The 19,811-nt window shown below is 32.0% G+C and overlaps 1 protein-coding gene and 1 long non-coding RNA gene across 3 annotated transcripts in view; one reads left to right on the top strand and one right to left on the bottom strand.

The window, feature by feature from the left end:
* LOC133076805 (uncharacterized) overlaps positions 1 to 13,703 on the bottom strand; it is a 42,928-nt gene extending 29,225 nt beyond the window's left edge. Inside the window, exon 1 of the long non-coding RNA XR_009697617.1 lies at positions 13,631 to 13,703. This is a non-coding gene — a long non-coding RNA (uncharacterized LOC133076805). The remainder of the gene's footprint in view (positions 1 to 13,630) is intronic.
* IL7 (interleukin 7) overlaps positions 1 to 18,989 on the top strand; it is a 49,589-nt gene extending 30,600 nt beyond the window's left edge. The window contains exons 3-6 of one of the 2 annotated variants that reach the window (XM_061171371.1): positions 12,833 to 12,913; positions 13,987 to 14,118; positions 16,519 to 16,572; positions 18,667 to 18,989. In XM_061171371.1, coding sequence (XP_061027354.1) covers positions 12,833 to 12,913; positions 13,987 to 14,118; positions 16,519 to 16,572; positions 18,667 to 18,786 — 387 coding nt within the window. In that variant the 3' untranslated portion in view covers positions 18,787 to 18,989. The remainder of the gene's footprint in view (positions 1 to 12,832; positions 12,914 to 13,986; positions 14,119 to 16,518; positions 16,573 to 18,666) is intronic. The other variant, XM_061171372.1, reaches the window with a different exon arrangement.
* Positions 18,990 to 19,811: the final 822 nt, after the last annotated feature.

Raw genomic sequence — 19,811 nt, 5'->3', positions numbered from 1 at the left:
GAAATAGCCCCCAGCAGCTGGAGAGAAAAAGAGGAGACTATAAATTGCTTGATTTATCAGGGTGAAATTCTACTGAACTTCAAACTTATGCATGATGATTTTGCATCTATAGAACTTAGAAGTAAATCATTAATAACTGTGATTTCAAATTTTTATTTATCCATGAAATTTTTTTTTCAAATGACCCCTACATAGAACTCCAATGAGGCCCTGAACCTTGACTATTATGCATCATCTCATGCCTATTTATAAGGGCCCCCCAAATCATCCTGTGGAACCCCAGGATTACCTGGGGTAATCCTGTGTGACAACTACTGCTCAAGTTCAATGAACTCAGGTTTACAGATGAGGAAATTCAAGGAGAGGCTACCATATGTCAGCATGGTGTTATAGGTCTACTGGTCTGGAATGAAAATGTTTGGGCCAGAGTCCCAGCTTTGCCACTTTGGCTTTGAGACTTTGGACAAGTCAGTTAACTGCTGTTGTGCCTGACTTTTCTAATTCATAAGATGAGAAATTTGGCTTGCATAATCTCTGAAGTCCATTACTGCTGAAAAATTATTTAATATAAATAGTGGAAATGTTAAGATGTAGTTATCCACACCTCAGTTTCAGTGTTCTTCCCATTGCACTGATGTAGGACTACAGTCTATTTAGGAGAAACAGAGAATGGATGCCCTGTATGAAACTTTTATATATGTCTCATAATAACATTCCTACACATCCAGAGTAGATATGCACAACTTCTTGATCTGTGGCACTACACCAGCTATAGGTGAATATGCTGCCAGGTTTCAGTAATTATTCAGTGTTTCTATTTGACATGAACATTGATATCTAGGGAAATCTGCCAATTGCTGAATAATACCAGTCCTGGAACACTGCTTCTTATCCCCAAGCTTACCTAGCCACACCTTGATTAACACAAATGAATAAAATATCAAGTTATGTATCTAAGGTGTGTTGGTAACACTGGAAAGGCATCCCATACATATAGCAAATATATTCACTTCCAGAGAAGACATGCAAGGCATATACAATTTTACACAAGATAAAGAATGGGTTTAAAACTAAGACTTAGTTTTCGTGGTATCCCACTTTGTTTCGTATTCATAACACTATAAGGGTTTCTAATGAATTTTGCTGGCTGATTGGCTTTTAATTTTTTTTATTGAAGTACAGTTGATTTACAGTGTTGTGTTAGTTTCTGATGTACAGCAAAGCGATTCCATTATACATATATATATATTTTTCATATTCTTTTTCACTACAGGTTATTATGAGATATTGAATATATTCTCTATGCTATATAGTAGGATCTTGTTGTTTATCTATTTTATATATAGTATTTTGTATGATTGACTTTTTTATAATTGTGCCTTATCAAAGAAATTCTATAGAGGTATTTTCACAAGTTGAAATTCACATTAACAAATTTTCTTTTCTAACTTTTCTGCATAAAAAGCATATTGAGGGTACTTTTATTATATTATTTTGACACACTATATTTGATAATATAGTCATTTTCGATGTTATTTTTGGACTGGTGTTTTTTGCTTTTATTCCTGGCCTGTTCTCTACAGAATGACCATCAATCTTAATTGTTAAAGCACTTAACTTTCTATTTCTGCTATTGTTTATGTACTATGGAGACACGCAATATAAAACATACTATTTTATGAATGTAAATTAAATGAGAAGCAAAATGACAATAAATTTCATTAGAATTGCTTTACTTTGGCTACTCTTGGTCATAGGAAAGACTGGAAATAATCACATTTTGGTAGCCTCAGAGCTTTGATTAATTAACTTATAGTTGTTAATTAATAGTACTGTATATTCCCCTTAGAATTTTAGCATAAAATTTAGTAGGAAACATTTTAGCTATTAAATTACTGTGTTAAATATCTCCCCCATTTCTTGAATATCAGAGCATAGTTAGTCATAACAAAGAATAAATGCTAAAGCCAACAATATACCAAAATTAAAAAACAAATGAAAAGGAGCATAAAGAAATAGTAAAGAATATCTGATAATAAATATGAATTATTTTAATCTCTGAACTTAAAATCAATTGTATAAAAAATATGCATTATGTAAGAAATATACTTGAAACGAAACATAGAAAGTTTTCAAAAATTCCTTATATAAAATGTAGAAACTGATCAGTAAAAGACAGACAACCTAAGAAAATTGTTAAGAACAGGCTATTCATAGAAAAGGAAATGCAAACTGTCAATTAACATCAAATGATGCTCATTCTGTAGTAGTCATGGAAATGCAAATTTAAGCTATAATGAGGCGCAAATTTTCACATATCAGGACTGGTAAAATTGTGAAAGGCTTATGACATCTGGTGCTGACAAAGATGTGACAAAATGGGTTCCCTTATTTGCTGGTGGAAGCATGAATCATTTTTACTGAACATAATAATTTTTAAATGAATATACCATTTCCTTCAGCAAGTCTCAATTATGGGAACCAATTCTACAAAAATGCAAACATTAATATAAAAGGAGATAATATACACATACAAATATATACACACATACACATACAAAGATGTCTATTGTAGCATTGTTTGTTGGAGCAAATATTGACTTTTTTCATCCATAAGAGAAGTGTTGAATAAACCTTGGAATACACTTAGTGTAGAATATTATGTAGTTATTTTTAAAAGCCGTTCTAGATATGTTTGACATAGAATGATGATCATAATATAAAGTGAAAATAAAACATAACAAGTTGAAGAGTAATGAATATATTATGATCCTATATTTTTAAATGGTAAAGGAAAGTGCCTTCATAATCCCTATATATGCATGTATATGTGTGAATTTTGTATGCATGTATGTACATTACACATATGCATAGGTTTTTTTAGCAAGAAGGGTATTCTTATCAAACTGCTAATATGAATCACCTCAGGTAGGTGATTCTAGTGGGGGGCAGTGGAGAAAAATTTTAAGGTTTTCATTATATACCTCAGTATTGTTTGAATAGTGATAAGCAAGCAATATATATGACATTAAAATATTTTTATGTTCAAAATAATTTAAAAAGTTAAAAGATAGGAAAACCATATCATGCAAACCAAAATCAAAACACCATAGTACAAATAGGGTGAGAAAATACGTTATTGCCCAAACTGAAACACTTTTAAGAGTGCAAGGGGAGCTACAAACAGGTTGTAATTCTGGTATAATCCAGAATGATCCCAGAAAACTGGGCATTATGTCTTGGGGATGTAATGTACAGCTCAGTGACTACAGTTAATAATACTGTATTGTATATTTTGAAAATTGCTAATAGAGTAAACCTCAAAAGTTCTCATCACAAGATAAAAATTGTAACTATGTGTAGTGATGGATGTTAACTAAACTTATCGAACTAGACTGATTGTGGTGATCATTTTGCAATGTATAAAAATATCAAATTATTGTTGAACACCTGAAACAAATGTTATATGTCAATTATGTCTAAATTTTAAAAATGTCTGAGGTTTGATATAGCTAAGGCAGGAATCTATGGTTTCAATGTATGCTGGGCCACTTTATGGGACCCTAGGTGGCAAGAGAATGTTACACTCCTATCTCGTTATTCACCTTGTCTAGGTAAAATCACCTCTGGCTGGAAGGCTGATATTAAATTATATTTAAAAACATTTAAGTTCTTAAGAAATCAGTCACTGTGGATGTAAGGCTAATCACAAATGCAGTCATTAAATGATAGAATGTTAATCTTCTGTTGATTCCCCACCTGTCTGTATGAATAACCTTAGTAAACAAGTCCTCTCCTTGCCTCTCCATATAAGTTTTAGAATCAGGTTGTTGATATCACAAAATAACTTGCTGAGATTTTTGAGATTATGATAAATCTATAGGTCCAGTTGGGATAACATCTTGACAACGTTGAGTCTTCCAATCCATGAACATGGACTATCTTTCCATTTATTTAGGTCTCCTTTGATCTTTCACCAGAGTTGTGTAGTTTTCCTCATAAAGATCGTGTACATATTTTGTTACATTTATACCTAAGTACTCTAAAGAGTGTTGTGTTTTTAATTTCAAATTCCATTTGTTCATTGCTGGTATAGAAGAAAACTATTAACTTTTGTCTAATTTTGTATACTGCAACCTCGCATAATCATTTATTAGTTCCAGGAGGTTTTTTGTTTGTTTTGTTTTGTTTTGTTTTTCTGTTGATTCTTTAGGATTGTCTGCATAAATTACAATATCATCTACTAAAAAAGACAGTTATATTTCATCCTTCCTAGTTTGTATATCTTTTTTTTCCCCTTTTCTTGTCATATTGAATCACCTAGGTTTTTTCATACAATGTTGATAAGCAATGGTGAGAGGGACATCTTTGCCTTGTTCTGATCATAGGAAAGTTCTGAGGTTCTCACCATTAAGTATGCTATTAGCTATAGGATTTTGTAGATGCTCTTTATCAAACTGGGGAAGTTCCCCTCTAGTCCTTGTTTACAGAGAGGATTTTTTGTTTTTTGGGGGTTTTTTTGTAATGAATGCATGTTGGATTTTGTCAACTGGTTTTTCTGCATCTATTAATTTGATCATGTGATTTTTCTTCTTTATCCTCTTAAAGTGATAGATTACATTCTTTGATTTTTTTGAATGTTGAACCAGTCTTACATATATGGGTAAATATCACTTGGTTATGGTGTATAATTATTTTATACATTGTTGGATTCAATTTCTTATATTTGGTTGAGGATTTTTGCATCTATTTTCACAAGATATATTGATCTGTGGTTTTCTTTTCTTGTACTGTCTTCATTTGGTTTTGGTATTAGGGTAAGCCTGGTCTCATAGAACAAGATAGGAAGTATTCCCTCTGCTTCTCTCTTCTGGAAGAGATTATAGAGAATAGCTATGATTTCTTCCTTAAGAGTTTGATAGAAATAATCAGTGAACCCATCTGAGCCTGGTGCTTCTGTTTTGTAAGCTTATTGACAATTGATTGAATTGCTTTAATAGATATAGGCCTATTCAGATTGCCTATTTCTTGGTAAATTTTGGCAGATTGTGTCTTTTAAGGAATTGGTCAATTTCATCTAGATTATCAATTATCATCTAGAGTATCTATTATCCTTGTTACTGTTCATGGGATCTGTAATGATGTCCCCTCTTTCATTTTTGATATTAGGAAATTTGTGTCTTTTTTTTTTCTTAGTTAATCTGGCTAAGGCTTATCAATTTTATTTATATTTCCAAAGGAGAAGTTTTTTGTTTTGTTGAGTATATTGATATCCTGTTTTCAATTTAATTGATCTCTGCTTTAACTTTTCTTATTACTTTTTTTTTTTATCTTTTGCTTACTTTGGATTTAATTTTCTCTTCTTTTGCAGTTTCCTAAGGTGGAAGCTTAGATTATTGATTTTAGATACTTTCCTTATTTAACACATGCATTCAATACTATAAATTTCCCTCTAAGCACTGCTTTCACTGAATCCCATAGATTTCAATGTTATATTTTTATTTATTTCAAATATTTTAAAATTTCTCTTGAAATTTCTTCTTCAATCCACATATAACTTCAAAGTATATTGTTTAATATCCAAATACTTTGGGATGTCCCAGCTGTCTTTCTGTTATTGATTTCTAATTTGATTCTATTGTGATCTAATAGCAGACATTATATGATTTCTATTCTTTTAAACTTGTTAAGATTCAATTTATGGCCCATAATTTGCTCTCTTTTGGAGAATATTCCATGTGTTCTTGAGAAAACTATGTAATCTGCTGTTGGTGGATGAAATATGAAGTTGTCTATGCATGCCAACTATATAGAGTTAACTGATTGTGCTGTCAAGTTCAGCTATGTCCTTACTGATTTTCTGCCTGCTGGATCTGTCCATTTATGATAGAAAGATATTAAAGTTTTCAACTATAATAGTGGATTCATCTATTTCTGTTAGTATTCTATCAGTTTTCCCTCATGTATTTAGACTCTTTGTTGTTAGCCGCGTACACATTAAGAATTGTCATATCTTCTTGGACAATTGTCTCCATTATCATTATGTATTGTCCATTTCATTCTGATAACTTTCCTTGCTCTGAAGTTGGCTCTGTTTAAAATTAATATAGCTACCCTGCTTTCATTTCATTAATGTTAGCATGGTATATATTTCTTCATTTTACCTATAATCTATATGTGTCTTTATATTAAAAGTAGGCTTTTTATAGACAATATATAATTAGGTTGTGTTTTTTGACCCACTCTGACAATCTCTGTCTTTTAACTGGTGTATTTAGACTGTTGACATTTTAAAGTGATTATTGATATAGTTGGACCAATATCTACCATATGTTTTTTACTGTTTTCTATTTGTTGCTCTTATTCTTTGTTCCTATTTTTGTCTTCACACTTTATTTGTCTTTTATGGTTTTGACATTTTATATGATTCGATTTCTGTCCTTTCTTAGCATAACAATTATACTTCTTTTTAAACTTTTATTAGTGGTTGCCCTAGAGTTTGGTATGTATATTTGCAATTAATCCAAGTCCACTTTAAAATAACTCTGTGCCACTTCACAAGTAGTACAAGTACCTTGAAATAACAAAATATTCCTAATTCCTCTTTTCTTTCCTCCTGTCCCTCATATCATTGCTTCATTGATTTCACTTATATATAAGCATGCATTTTATATATGTGTGTGTATATATGTATATATATAATCAAATTAGATATAGTCAAATGCATTGTTGCCATTATTATTTTAATCAAAGTGTTAGACCAATTTGGAATAAGAAAATAAAAGTTTTTATTTTTTTCTTCATTTATTCATTCTCTGATGCTCCTCCTTTTTCTATGTAGCTCTGAGTTTCTGATCTGTATCATTTTTCTTCTCTCTAAAGAAGTTTTTTTTAACATTCCTTTCATGGCAGTTCTACTGGCAAAAAATTACCTCAATTTTTGTTTGAGAAAGTCTTTATTTCTTTTTCCCCTTTGAAGGCTAATTTCTCAGGGTACAGAACTCTAGGTTGGTGGGTTTTTTCTCTCAACATTTTAAATATTTCACTTCACTTTTTTCTTGTTTGAATGATTTCAGAAGAGAAATTGGATGCAATTTTTATCTTTGCTTTTTTGTAAGTAAGTTTCCCCCCACCCCCGACCCCCGTGGCTTATTTCAAAATGTTTTCTTTATCTTTGATTTTCTAAAGTTTGAATATGATATGCCTAAGTATATGATTTGGGGCATTTATCCTGCTTGGTGTTCTGTGAGCTTTCTGGATGTGTGGTTTGATGTCTGGCATTGATTTGGGAAAAATTCTCAGCCATTATTGCTTCAAATATTGCTTCTGTTCCTTTCTCTCTTTCTTCTGATATTCTTGCTATGCATATGTTACACATTTTGTAGTTGTCCACAGTCTTAGATATTCTGTTCGATTTTTTCCCCTGGTATTTTTTCCTTTTTCTTTTCAGTTTTGGAAGTTCTATTGTCATATGCTCAAGCTCAGAGATTATTTCCTCAGCCATGTCTAATTTAATAAAGAGCCCATAATTCTATTACAGTGCTTTTTATCTCTAGCATTTCTTTTTGATTCTTTCTTAGAATTTCCATCTCTCTGTTTACATTATCCATTTTTTCCTGAATATTTTCCCATTAAGGGCCATAGCATAATAATAATATTTTTTAAAAATTCCCAGTCAGATAATTTCAACATCACTGCTGTATCTACCTCTGGTTCTGATGCTTGCTCTGTCTCTTCAAATTGTGTTTTGTGCCTTTTAGTATTCTTCGTAATTTTTTGTTGGAAGGTGGACATGATGTTCTGCATAAATAAACCTGTGGTAAATGGGCTTTTAGTAATATAGTGATAAGGTGTGGGGAGATGGGAAGCTTTTTATAGTCCTTTGATTAGGTCTCAGTCTTTTGATGAGTCTGTGCCCCTGGACTGTAAACTTTACCAGTGCTTCTCAATACCTCCCCACTTAGGTGAGAAAGGATGTCTAGCAAGGACTGGAGTTTGGTATTTCCCTTACCCCAGATAGGTTAGGCTCTGATAAAATTCCAGCAGGTTAGGTTCTCCTAAGGGGAGGCCTTGTTAATAATAACATAACACTCTGGCATATTTCAAAATCAATGCTTTTTCCCTCTCTCTGCCAGAAGCACATGGGGATTTTTCTCATATTCACTGTGAGGACCTCATAGAACTCCTGTAAGTAAAGCTCAGAAAAAGTGTGAGCAAAGGGGGACCTCCAGTGATAGGTCCCCTTGGAATTTTAACTCTAAGACTTGTCCATTCTGAGCTTCCAGTAATTCATCAATTACAGTTCAGGTTTTTCTATCCCAGCACTGGTTCACATGGAGGTTTCTGCTCCTGGGTTTCTGGTTCTGTAAATTGTAATTATTGTATCAGCTGTTTGTTTCTCCAATATTTGGGGAGGCAGTTTACCCTGTGACCTCACTTCTCTGACAGATATTAGAAGAGTTGCTGATTCTTCCGTTTGTTCAGCATTTTACTTGTTGTTATGATGGAATGGTGACTTCTAAGCTCCTTACCTCCCAGACTGGAAACTGGAAGTCCTACACACAACTGTATTTTCATTCTAGTATTCTTTGATTTATATAGTATTTAATTAAGTGATCTAATTAAATAATAAGTATAACTTAGTGTTAAGGAATTGACTTAGTAAATATGCAACTCAAATTATGAATGCAAAAACGCATGAGTATATCAGAAACTGGAGTTGGGAGTCTTTGGTATACTGTGGGCATTAGTCAATATGTTTTACAGAAGGAGTAGAATATTGATTATCCCAGCAAGTTAAATGAAGATTAATTAATCAAGTCTTATACATATGTTCATGTTTGTGCATATGCATATACATTTGAATATATGCTTATATATAACACCTTTTTCTTTTGAAAGATTTTTATTATAAGCATGTTTTATTATAAGCATATGCTCTTGCTTATAAATATTATCTCAAAACAAATATCATATCTGCTTAATACTTCATTTTACCATCTATTTTCAGCTGTTTTTCTAATTTAATTTTGCTTTCTTTATGTGAATAGATTTTGTACAAGACAACTTACTTGACCTTTCAGTTGGCATTGTACATTATGGAACACCATCTTCTTAAAACAGTCTATTCCCCAGGTTTTCTAACTTTCTGGCTTCTTTATGTATGTTCTTGGATCTCTGAATGTCAACTCAAACTTCATCTGTTTAAAACCAAACATATTTTATTCACACCACCTCTACTACTATTCCCTATCTCAGTGAATGGCAACACAGTATATCCTGCTGCACACACCAGAAACCCAGGAATCATCGCTGGTCTGTCAATCTTCCTTAACTTTAATTCTCAAATAATGTTATATTTGCTTTCTAAATATTTCTCAAGTCTATTCACCTATCTCTACATTCTTTCCCACCAACAAGTCCAATAAACCATTATCTCAAACACTATGTACTAGCCTCCTAAAGATTCACACACATACTTTCTTGAACCCTTCCAAACCATTTACCATGCTGCTATTAATATGATCTTTGAAAAAGGCATTTAGTCATTAATTATTGATTTTAGGATCAAGACAAAGCTCCTTAACATGTCCTTAAGCCCCAGCATAATTTAGTTTCCTCCAGATCTCTTTCGTATGAAACCGGTGATTTCTCTTGCATTCTCATCTATGTACCGGCTTTCCCTTGCTCTCTTTCATCCAGCAGCCTATCTGCCATTATTCCCTCCCACTTAACTGAAGCCATACATGCTGTTTTCTACATCTTTAATCCTCCTCTATTTTCTTTTTCTCTAGTTTACTCATGCTTCAGATCTCAGTTGAAGTGTTCCTTTCTTAGGGAAGGCTTTACTGAGGTTCCTAAGTAAAATCCTTCTTTATAGGCTTTATGGTAGCATATACTTTTTATTCATGACAATTATTAATTTGAGATTTGATTGTGATTATTGGATTGATGTCTGTCTTTACCAGCAGACAGTAAATTTCTTGAAGGAAGGAACCCTCTGTGATTTTGATCACAGTTCTCTCTCCACTACTATATGGCACATGGTAGATGTTCGACAAGTATTTGATTGAAGAATAAATGAATGACTTTTAATTTAAGCGAGGAATTAACTACCAATTCTTACAATAATCTGGTAAGCTACCTAATGGTAAAATTTGTAACATTTGAAATAGGATTCCAAGAACAATACAGACCTTTTTAATTTTCATACAGGCTACAGATTTCATTAAAAATAAGTTTCACTTTTCAAAAGGTCCTCCAAATGGGTCTTTATATGCCATAAGACTTTGGGCCGTGAGTGTGCTGTGATAGTGATAATCAGAAATGAAAAATATTTCTGTAGGGACCAAGTTCATTTTCAAAGAATAGTAAGACACGAGACTGAATCTTTCTTCTTCATATCAAAACCCCAATCCTCAGGCCCAGACCTACAAAATAGAAGGAGAATAGAAAGGAGACAGCTATCAGTTATGTAGCTGCCAATGAGAATCATTTATGGGCAGTAAATAGACATTAGTTCTCTTAGAGCACATGTGACCATGAGTGCCCCACTAGAACAGGCATATGGAAGACATGTTGGAGAAAACCACACAAAATTGAATCTTAAAAAATCAAAGATAAATATATAAAAGAAAAAAGTGAAATAGAAAATCAACTGTGTATATAATTAGTGTTTCTGGGTAAGGGGCTGCTGTGCATGCATTAGAAAAAAATTCAAAGATAGAAGAAAACTATGCTAAAATGAAAGAAGATGCAATTCTACAAATCGAAAGAACATTAGGTATTTTAGGAACAACTTATGTGACATAATGTTTTACACCGGAAAATACTGAGTTCACAGTCAATGTGATCTTGGCTTGTCTCTTGTTTCTTTCATATTCATAATAAATATGAAGAAATATTCAAATATGTCAAGATGCCTGTAAGAAACTATTACTGATAAAGTAATTCTACTATTTGTTAAATCAAAAGATGGATATATAAGGTTCTTTCCAACTCCATGATTCTACATATCTTAGTCTGAGCCATCCTTCTCACAGGGCTTAAATGGAAACAATTTCAGAAAGCAACTATAGTTGGCACTCATGTATGCTCATGTTAAATCTGTTCATAAAATGCACTAAAGTCAACTAGTCAACTATAATTGTGACTTTTATAGGAGACAACGTTTTAAGTGAAAATTTTATCTACTGCTGTACACATTTGGCAAACAAATTACCTGGTATAAAAACATACTTTCTGTATCTGCCAAAAATGAGTTTTGTTAAATACCTGGAGCAATGGCTTAACCAATATGGCTTTTCAAACATTCGTGTGTCATGCAATTTGTTAAAATGCTCCAAGAAATAGGTACTAGTTCATATAATATTTTTGGTAAATTGGAAAACATCATACAGATTAGCTGCACATTTGTTTATCTTCTTTTTTTGACGGATGGCATGGCAAAAATGAAAAGCATGTTTTATCAGAGAGAAATGTATACATGATTTATTGTCCTTCTTAGGGTTAAATGCAAGTCAATAGGAAAATGATTTAACAGGCAAACATTAATTTTCCACTACCTTTTCAGGAATATGTATAATGGCAACATGAGGATAGTTATAGAAAAATATATCTATTTACACTTGAGATATTTGCGGTATGACTGGGATGTTTGGCACTAACAAATCTTCTGTTTACATAAGCATATTTTTACAAATATAAGAAGTGATGTACAAGTGTCCAAGGATGCATCATCTGCCCTTTACATCAAATGGCATAAGAAAATGGGACTGTGTTTTCTTGTCTTTTTTCCCCTATCAAGCTTGGCAGAGGACTTTGCCCATTGGCCTGTAGTAAGTGTTGAATGGTGAAATGAATGATTACGTGTTCAGGCTGTAATTCCTATAGGTAAAACAGATACATTTAAAGTCAGGATAAATCCAGAGACCATTTATGCTTTTCAATGGTGAGAAGAGTAATGCATATTTTTCTGAGAGGCAGATGAAGATTAGAAGCCCATGATTACATCCTGCCATTACTCCATTTTTTAATCTGTTCCTTAGATGACAACACATAGGCTAAGATTGATTGAAGTCCTTCTAGAAGCTCTGATAGCATGGAATGGCTAGTTTGCTGGACAGAGCTAGTTCAATCCTGTGCATAAAGAATCTGAATCCTTAGGAAATTCTTCCTAATATGTCAAGTACATTCTTGATTCAGCTAATCCCCACCTTCTAATACTACATTCCTTAGAAAAGAAAAATGAGAATGTGCCAGTCTGCCTTCCCCCCTCTTACGTGACAATGACAATGCACATATTCAATCTCACTTTTTTCTCAGCAAAATTCTACCTCAAACATCCCCAACTGGATTATTTAAAATGCTGCAGAATGAATTTCAGCTTTACTTACTGTCAAGAGGCTTTCCCTTCATTCTAAAGTAAATTCCCTTTGTCGCTGTTTGATAGTGGCAGGAAATTGGACCAAATAACCTCTTAAATGCATCTCAACTTCATGATTTCAAAATTTATAGTATGTTGTCTATATAGTATAACTTCTAAAATAGGTACTTTTATTTCCTCAAAAAAGCCAGTTTCTCTCAATGATTTCTGAGATTAACCTATGGAGTCTGGGGGAAGCTCTAAATACGTGAGGGTTTGTGTATATACTTGTTTATTCTTCAACTATAAACAACTATTCTTCCTGCCTAGTCAGCTAAGTCAGACTAAAGTTATTTTCCTTAAAATGCACATATAAATACCAAGTATTATAACATTGTTATTTTTATAATTACTACATGCTAGAAAGGTCCCCAGTTTAACCATATTATTTTATATTATTTATTACAGGACAGCATGATAGACTTTGATAGCAATTGCCTGAATAACGAACCTAACTTTTTTAAAAAACATTCATGTGATGATAATAAGGTAATGATAATTATTTGGAGTTTATATGTCATTCAAGCTTGATTTCATAGAAGCTTATATTTTTTGTATCTCTGTTAATTATATTGATTATATGAATAACGCAGTCTTTTGGCTCTAACCCGACAATTCCCATTGATATGTTAAGTTATACTATGGTCTTTTATACTTTCATTTTACAAATAGCCCTATGCTTATTTGATAAATATTCCTTTTAATTTTAGCATTTCATTTTCACCTTGAAAATACTAGAAGAACTGCTGAATTCAAAGACACATATCTCTTATTTCTGAAATTTTTATGCAGGAAAATGCTTGTCAGAGTGACTGCTTGCACACACACACACACACACAAGTAATGGGAGTAATTTAGTTGTAGGCATTTTGAAATTTTTTCTTTCAGTATTTGCTTATCTTCAAACCACTACCATTTCTATTTGGTATAATATTACAATCTACAGAACTTCCAACAAAAATTTGTGTCATCTGTTTCTGCAGAAACTAGTGTGCTATTCAATAGACTTTTTTTAAACTCACAATAGCTGAGTTAACCTCATGGCATTTAAGAGTATATCCATAAATTCTTTTTTTTTTAATTTCTTACATTAAATACATGAAAAACTTGTTTTAGGTGAATAGGCCCTTTATTTTCTTATTGCCAGCTATTTGTCCATAGCTCAAAAAGGGCAAAAATAATAACAATAAGAAAAATCACACATACCTTTCACTATTGTTGCTTCCAGAAGCCCTCTCCTTTAGTTACCTTGTTTAAAATTGAATAAACTTGTTATATGTTCACTCATAAGCAATAAGATCACACATAGCAAAGAAAAGAGACTTTAAAAAGTCAGATAATCATTAAACTGGGTTCTAGGCACTTTAGGCTGTCACCTGGGAGCTAAACAGTTTCAGTCTAGTGGCTCTTCAGTCATGCGATTAACTGGAATAGAAGAAAACTGGGGTGGAGGTGGGGTGTTACTTAGCAATACAGTTCTGGCCTTAGGCTCCTTAGGAAAGGCTATCACTTCTTAATATTTTATTTGAAACACAGCCCTTCTGATGTTTTTTCTGTAATAGGAAGCTTCGTTTTTATATCGTGCTGCTCGAAAGTTGAAGCAATTCCTTAAAATGAATATCAGTGATGATTTCAATCTTCACCTATCAACAGTTTCACAGGGCACATTAACACTGTTGAACTGCACCAGCAAGGTAAGCTGAGGACTGTTGAACAAAAATGTAAACAACTCCAGTGATAAGATACTATCATTCTCTGATGATCAAATCTGTTAGCATAGAAATCTAAGTGCTTATAAGAAAATTGAAATACATTTACTCAATTCTAGAAGAGGAAAGCCTCAATTTGTAAAGTACCTATTCATCTCTTGGCTAGGACAAAGAAATCGTTTTTAAAAAGGTACTAAAAATAAATGAAAGCAACATTGTAAGTCAACTATACTTCAATTAAAAAAAGAAAATAAATAAATGAAAGAAACTAATAAATTTTATTGCCATAATAACTTTCAAGGAGGCTAGTGTAATAAGTTGGGTGAGGAATGGTAAATTTTTATTTCTAAAATGTCTTAATAATTGTAATCCATATATGTACACACTTATAAGAACTCATAGCCAATAAAATGGGTAATCAAATGTATTTAACAAATATATTTGTATATAAAAATTGGGCATATTTATGTCCAACAATTTTCAAGTTTTTTGCCTCAATAATTTTGATAAGTATAGGGCTAAGTTTTTCCTACTTCTCTGCTAGTGGTCATGAAATTTAAACAATAAAACAAAATTTGGAAGACATTATCTTGACACTAGACAACAGTTTCTTCATCTGCAAAGTGGAGAAAAATATAGTACCTACATTATAGGATGTGAAAATGACATAATATAGAGTGCTTAGTACTAAAAAGTTTCAATAAATGTTTTATAATTACTATTATTATTATTATTTTTACTCCCTCTTCAGGAATTTTACCAGCTGCCACATAAAGCCAAAAATATTTCTTATAATTTTTAAAAGAAAATTTTAACATTTTTATGATAGAAAAAGGATTGTGTGTGTTTTTAATTTTTAATACTAGTAGTTGCCCACAGAAGGTAAAATGGTAAGATTGTCCTTGAGCCCTACTGACAGTGATGAAAATGTATGTTGGACCGTATAAGTTGGACCACTTCATTTATCATTACATTATCTACTTGATACAAGCCAGTCCCCTCTTGGTGTTGTGGATTTGCCAAGCTTATTTCCAATCTTGTCCCCTTACTAATGTAGTTTCCTTATATGGAATTTCTACTGTTCTCTTTTCTGAAAATCTGATCTCCCTTGTTCTATGCATCCTTCAAGGTCAAGCTTAAGATTCATGAAGACTTTACATTCTAGCCTACCATCTCTTAATCCTTATTTATAGTGATTTAAAGTACAGTCAGCCTTTCATATCCATGGGTTCTGCATCCTCAGATTCAACCAACTGTGGATCAAAAATATTCGAAAAAAAATCTCTAGAAAGTTCCAAAAAGCAAAATTTGAATTTGTCAAGCCACATCGACAGCTATTGACACAGCATTTATTTTGTGTTTACAACTATTTACATAGCATTTGCATTGTATTAGGTATTGTAAGTAATCTAGAGATGATTTAAAGTATACAGGAGCATGTGCCTGGTTATATGCAAATTCAGCGCTATTTTATATAAGGGACTTGAGCATCCATCCTTGGATTTTGGTATCCACCGGGGTCCTGTAACCAATCCCCCACAAATACAGAGGGACTACTGTACTATCTAATGCAGGAATAGCAAGTTCGTTTCATGTTGCTTACACATCCAGTTGCTTAGTAATGGCTTATGTTGAGTATAAGCTTCAAGTCAGGGCTTAACTGAAAAGACTGCAGAGCAAACTAGCGATATCACCTCTTGGCCTAGAAAGGGTTAAAGGTTATAGGTATGCTGTATATTTGCAATTCTTTCTCTCATGTGTTGAGCTTTGCATTGATTACCATATTCCAAAATCAACTAATTGTAGAAAAAGAAAATACACAAATAATTTAAATCTTGAAATTAAATAAAATTATGTTACAAAATTAACCTGCTACAATCCACATTTTTCTTGAAATGAGAAGGCAAGATGTTAAAGATGGTCAGCTATATTGAATTTTCTTCGTGAGTTAGGCATGCTACAAGCTTTTTATAGTTATTTCATTTTGCTTCTGATGGGTAAAGCTGAATAAAATTTATGGTAAGGATTTAACAACTTAATGCTAATGTTATTTTCATGTTGATTAAAATTCTAGTTTTGTCTCTGTTAGTATACCCTTCTATATTAGCTTTTCATACTTCACAGCAATTAACACAGTGCTGGGCATATTTGCAAAATTATGCATCCAGGTTATTCGGAAGACTAACCTCTCTTGTTTCTCCCTTTTCCCTGATATTCTATTTCTAAATGAAATTAGTATTCTGCCATACTAACAATAAATAATTTAAAGTAGATATTCAAATAGATTAGATGAGCTGAGAGTAATATGAAAATTAGCAATTACATTAATGGAAGGAGTAATAAAGGATTAATAACCAATATTGTAAATATGACTTGGTTTTTAAGGGTAAAGGAAGAAAACCAACTTCCCTGGGTGAAGCCCAACCCACTAAGAATTTGGTAAGAGTGATTGTATAGTTTTCTTTTCTTATCAGCTTTTTACTCAACTTAATTCCTTAATATTTCTCTTTGAATTGTTTCCTTTTATATGCTCGATTTTGAAAATATTCATTATAATGTTGGTAAAAGGAGAAGGGAGGTACCCCTTAGAAATTGGATCCCTTTAAACTGCATTTTTAAAAACCACTATTTTAAAATTAAAGAAGCTAGGGAAAATGTCAGAGCATTGATTTTTTAAAAAGAAACAAAATTAAAACCTCAGTAGGTAATAGCAAAGGAAATGAACAATATAGGAGAAAATAAACTAGACAACAAGATACAAAGAAAAAAAGTTACTATAGTAAAGAAACACATATTAAAAATGAGAACCCATTTTATACCTATTTTATTAGTATAGACTGTACAGTATATACTGTATATGTATAATAGTATTTGAATATTCTATATTTATATATATTTACACACATTTTATTAGATTATTACACAAAATTATATAACAATGTAGAAAATATGAATGAAAAAGTCAGAATATTTAATTAAATATGATTGTACATTACAATGATATAAATATTAACTAGGATGAGACAGAGAAAAATGAACACACCTGGTTCATGAGAGTGATAGATTCCTTTTTCACACTTCCGTTATTATGTTATTTGACCACTATATATATATATATATATATATATATATATATATATATATATATATATATGTATATATGGAAATTCCTTATTCCTCTTAGAGAAGCAGGGTGAGTCTGCACACCCTGGGACTCAGGAAACCCTAGGAATTCCACCTGAAGTGGAATAGTTGAAATGAATAACTGAGCAACATAAATAAATACATTGAGGGCCTCTGGCTAAGGGAATTTAGAAAGAAAGTTTAGAAAAAGGAGATAACATCTGTGTTCCCAGGATTACAGAGGCAAAATCATGGTTCTTTGTTTTTTTGTCTTTTTAATGAATGTTCAGTCTTGATCTTTGAGGAAAAGTCATGAAATATTCACATCTATGTATTTCAAACCTGCTTAGTCACATAAACTTCAATTTGTACTTTTTAAAGATGTCCTGGGACCCTCATTAAAGAGAAGAATATGACAAATTCTCCTTCATATTTATCTTTGAAATCTGTCCTCTAATCTTTTAAATGCATTATTTAAAGGGTATGTGTTACTGTTACTAAATATATAGCTAAAAGAGATCTGAATGTGACTAAACTAAAAATAGGACAAACAAGCTCAAGACCCAATCATTATACTTACTTGATGTGTGACTATGGCGGCTTATTTATCCTCTTTACATCTCAGTTTCCTCAAATGTGAAAGGTGAAATCATCAATTTCATAATTATTAAGTAGATAAAATGAAATACTGTATGTATAGCACTGAGCACAATACCTGACCTAGAAAACACCCAATAATTGGTTGTTATCTAAATGAAGAAATTACTCAACCTTGTACTAATCCACTTCCCAGAGACTCGTGGAAATATAACTGAGTATATGCACAGCTACTCTCTTATATGTCTTTGCCGCGTGAGGTATCTCTTTCTCCACTTTCTGTAGGTTGTACAGATAGCCCTTTTTAAGATTTTTGTCAGGGACTGAAAACTAGCTTATAAGCCAGGCATCTTCCATACTCTAGGGAAGGCTAGGGAACAAGCTTAATCAGGTATGTCCTTATTAATCATCTTTGACAAAATAAACTGAATATTTTCAGTATTAATTATTCCTTCCATAAAAGCATTTTTTCCATTGTAAAAAACTCAATTGAATAATGTACAAATCTTTCTCACAAAAGTTTAAATAGCACTCTTTATGTCCACTGTTGCAGTGGTGAAAATGACATCCACCTAACAGCTCTTTAATTAATCCTAAATCTTAAACCATAACAACCTTGACTTTCCTACACATCAATGATGATCACAATTATAGTTAGAAACCATAGTTTTAAAAAATATCATTCAAGATTCTTTTTAATTAAACCAAATTTTTAGTATAACCTAGCATAATGGATATTAAAGATTAAATATTTTAAAATGTGTATTTTTATAAAAATGTGAACTTAAAAACTTTTTTTATATATTTTTCTAGGAAGAGAATAAGTCGTTAAAGGAACAGAAAAAACAGAATGACCTGTGTTTCCTAAAGATACTACTACAAAAGATAAAAACTTGTTGGAATAAAATTTTGAGGGGCGCTAAAGAACATTGAAAAATACGGAGTGGCAATATAAAAACTTAAGAGCTTTATTTGTATCCTCCAAGAATCTATCTGCTTATGCAATTTTCCAGGGTAGAATGCCCTCTGGAAGTTACTGAATGCATCCTGGTAAAAACAGATTACAGCAATTGAGAAATCCTTACTGTAGTACTAGAAGATGGACATAAACAGTGGAAACCAAACGCTGCAATCAACAAACTATTTCACATGCATGAGGATATATATCAATCGGTATTAATTCTGAACTGATTTTTGTAAGACAATCCATGTAAGATATTAGTTGTAATAATACTTTTTAAACCTGTTTAAAATTTTCAGAAGACATATAAATTCTGTGAAATGTATAAAGTTTACAAGGATTAAAAATTAACATTTCATTATTACCAAAATAATTTTATGGCCCACTATGCATCAGCATACTGCAATGAGGTGGAAATTGTTGTCATCTGTGCTGGAAATGTTTCAGAGTTACAGTGAGATATGGATAAGGCCCATGAGAACAAAAGTCATACAGCTTAAAGAAGCAGTAGCATAAAGGAGTCCAAGATAATTGAGAGATGTAATTAAACATGAATGTATAACACAGTGCCTTTAATAAATGATATAACAGATGTTTTAAAATGAAGATAGAGAATAATTTCACAAAATAGAAAGTCATCTGTTCTAAGGATGCTAAACCATAGTACTGAGTTACTTTTGTCATTTATGTGTAATAAAACTTGTCTAAATGAGTTTGCAATTTGAGAAGTATATTTTTAAGAGAATAATATATGTTGGCCTTTTAATTAATGGAATGTATATATTTAATTTTGACACTCTATCTGTATATAAAAACATTTTCATACAGTATTACAATTGCTTACTTTGGATAACATTTCTCCTTTGATAATAAATGACCTATGTATTAACACTGTCAGATTCACTTAATGAATCCCAATAGGAGTTTTGTTTGTTTGTTTTTTGACTGTACCATGTGGCTTGCAGGATCTTAGGTCCCCAAGTAGGGATCGAACCTG

The sequence above is a fragment of the Eubalaena glacialis genome, chromosome 17 (assembly GCF_028564815.1).
Source record: "Eubalaena glacialis isolate mEubGla1 chromosome 17, mEubGla1.1.hap2.+ XY, whole genome shotgun sequence".
Lineage (NCBI taxonomy): Eukaryota > Metazoa > Chordata > Mammalia > Artiodactyla > Balaenidae > Eubalaena > Eubalaena glacialis.
This window is presented reverse-complemented; position numbering and strand designations above follow the sequence as displayed.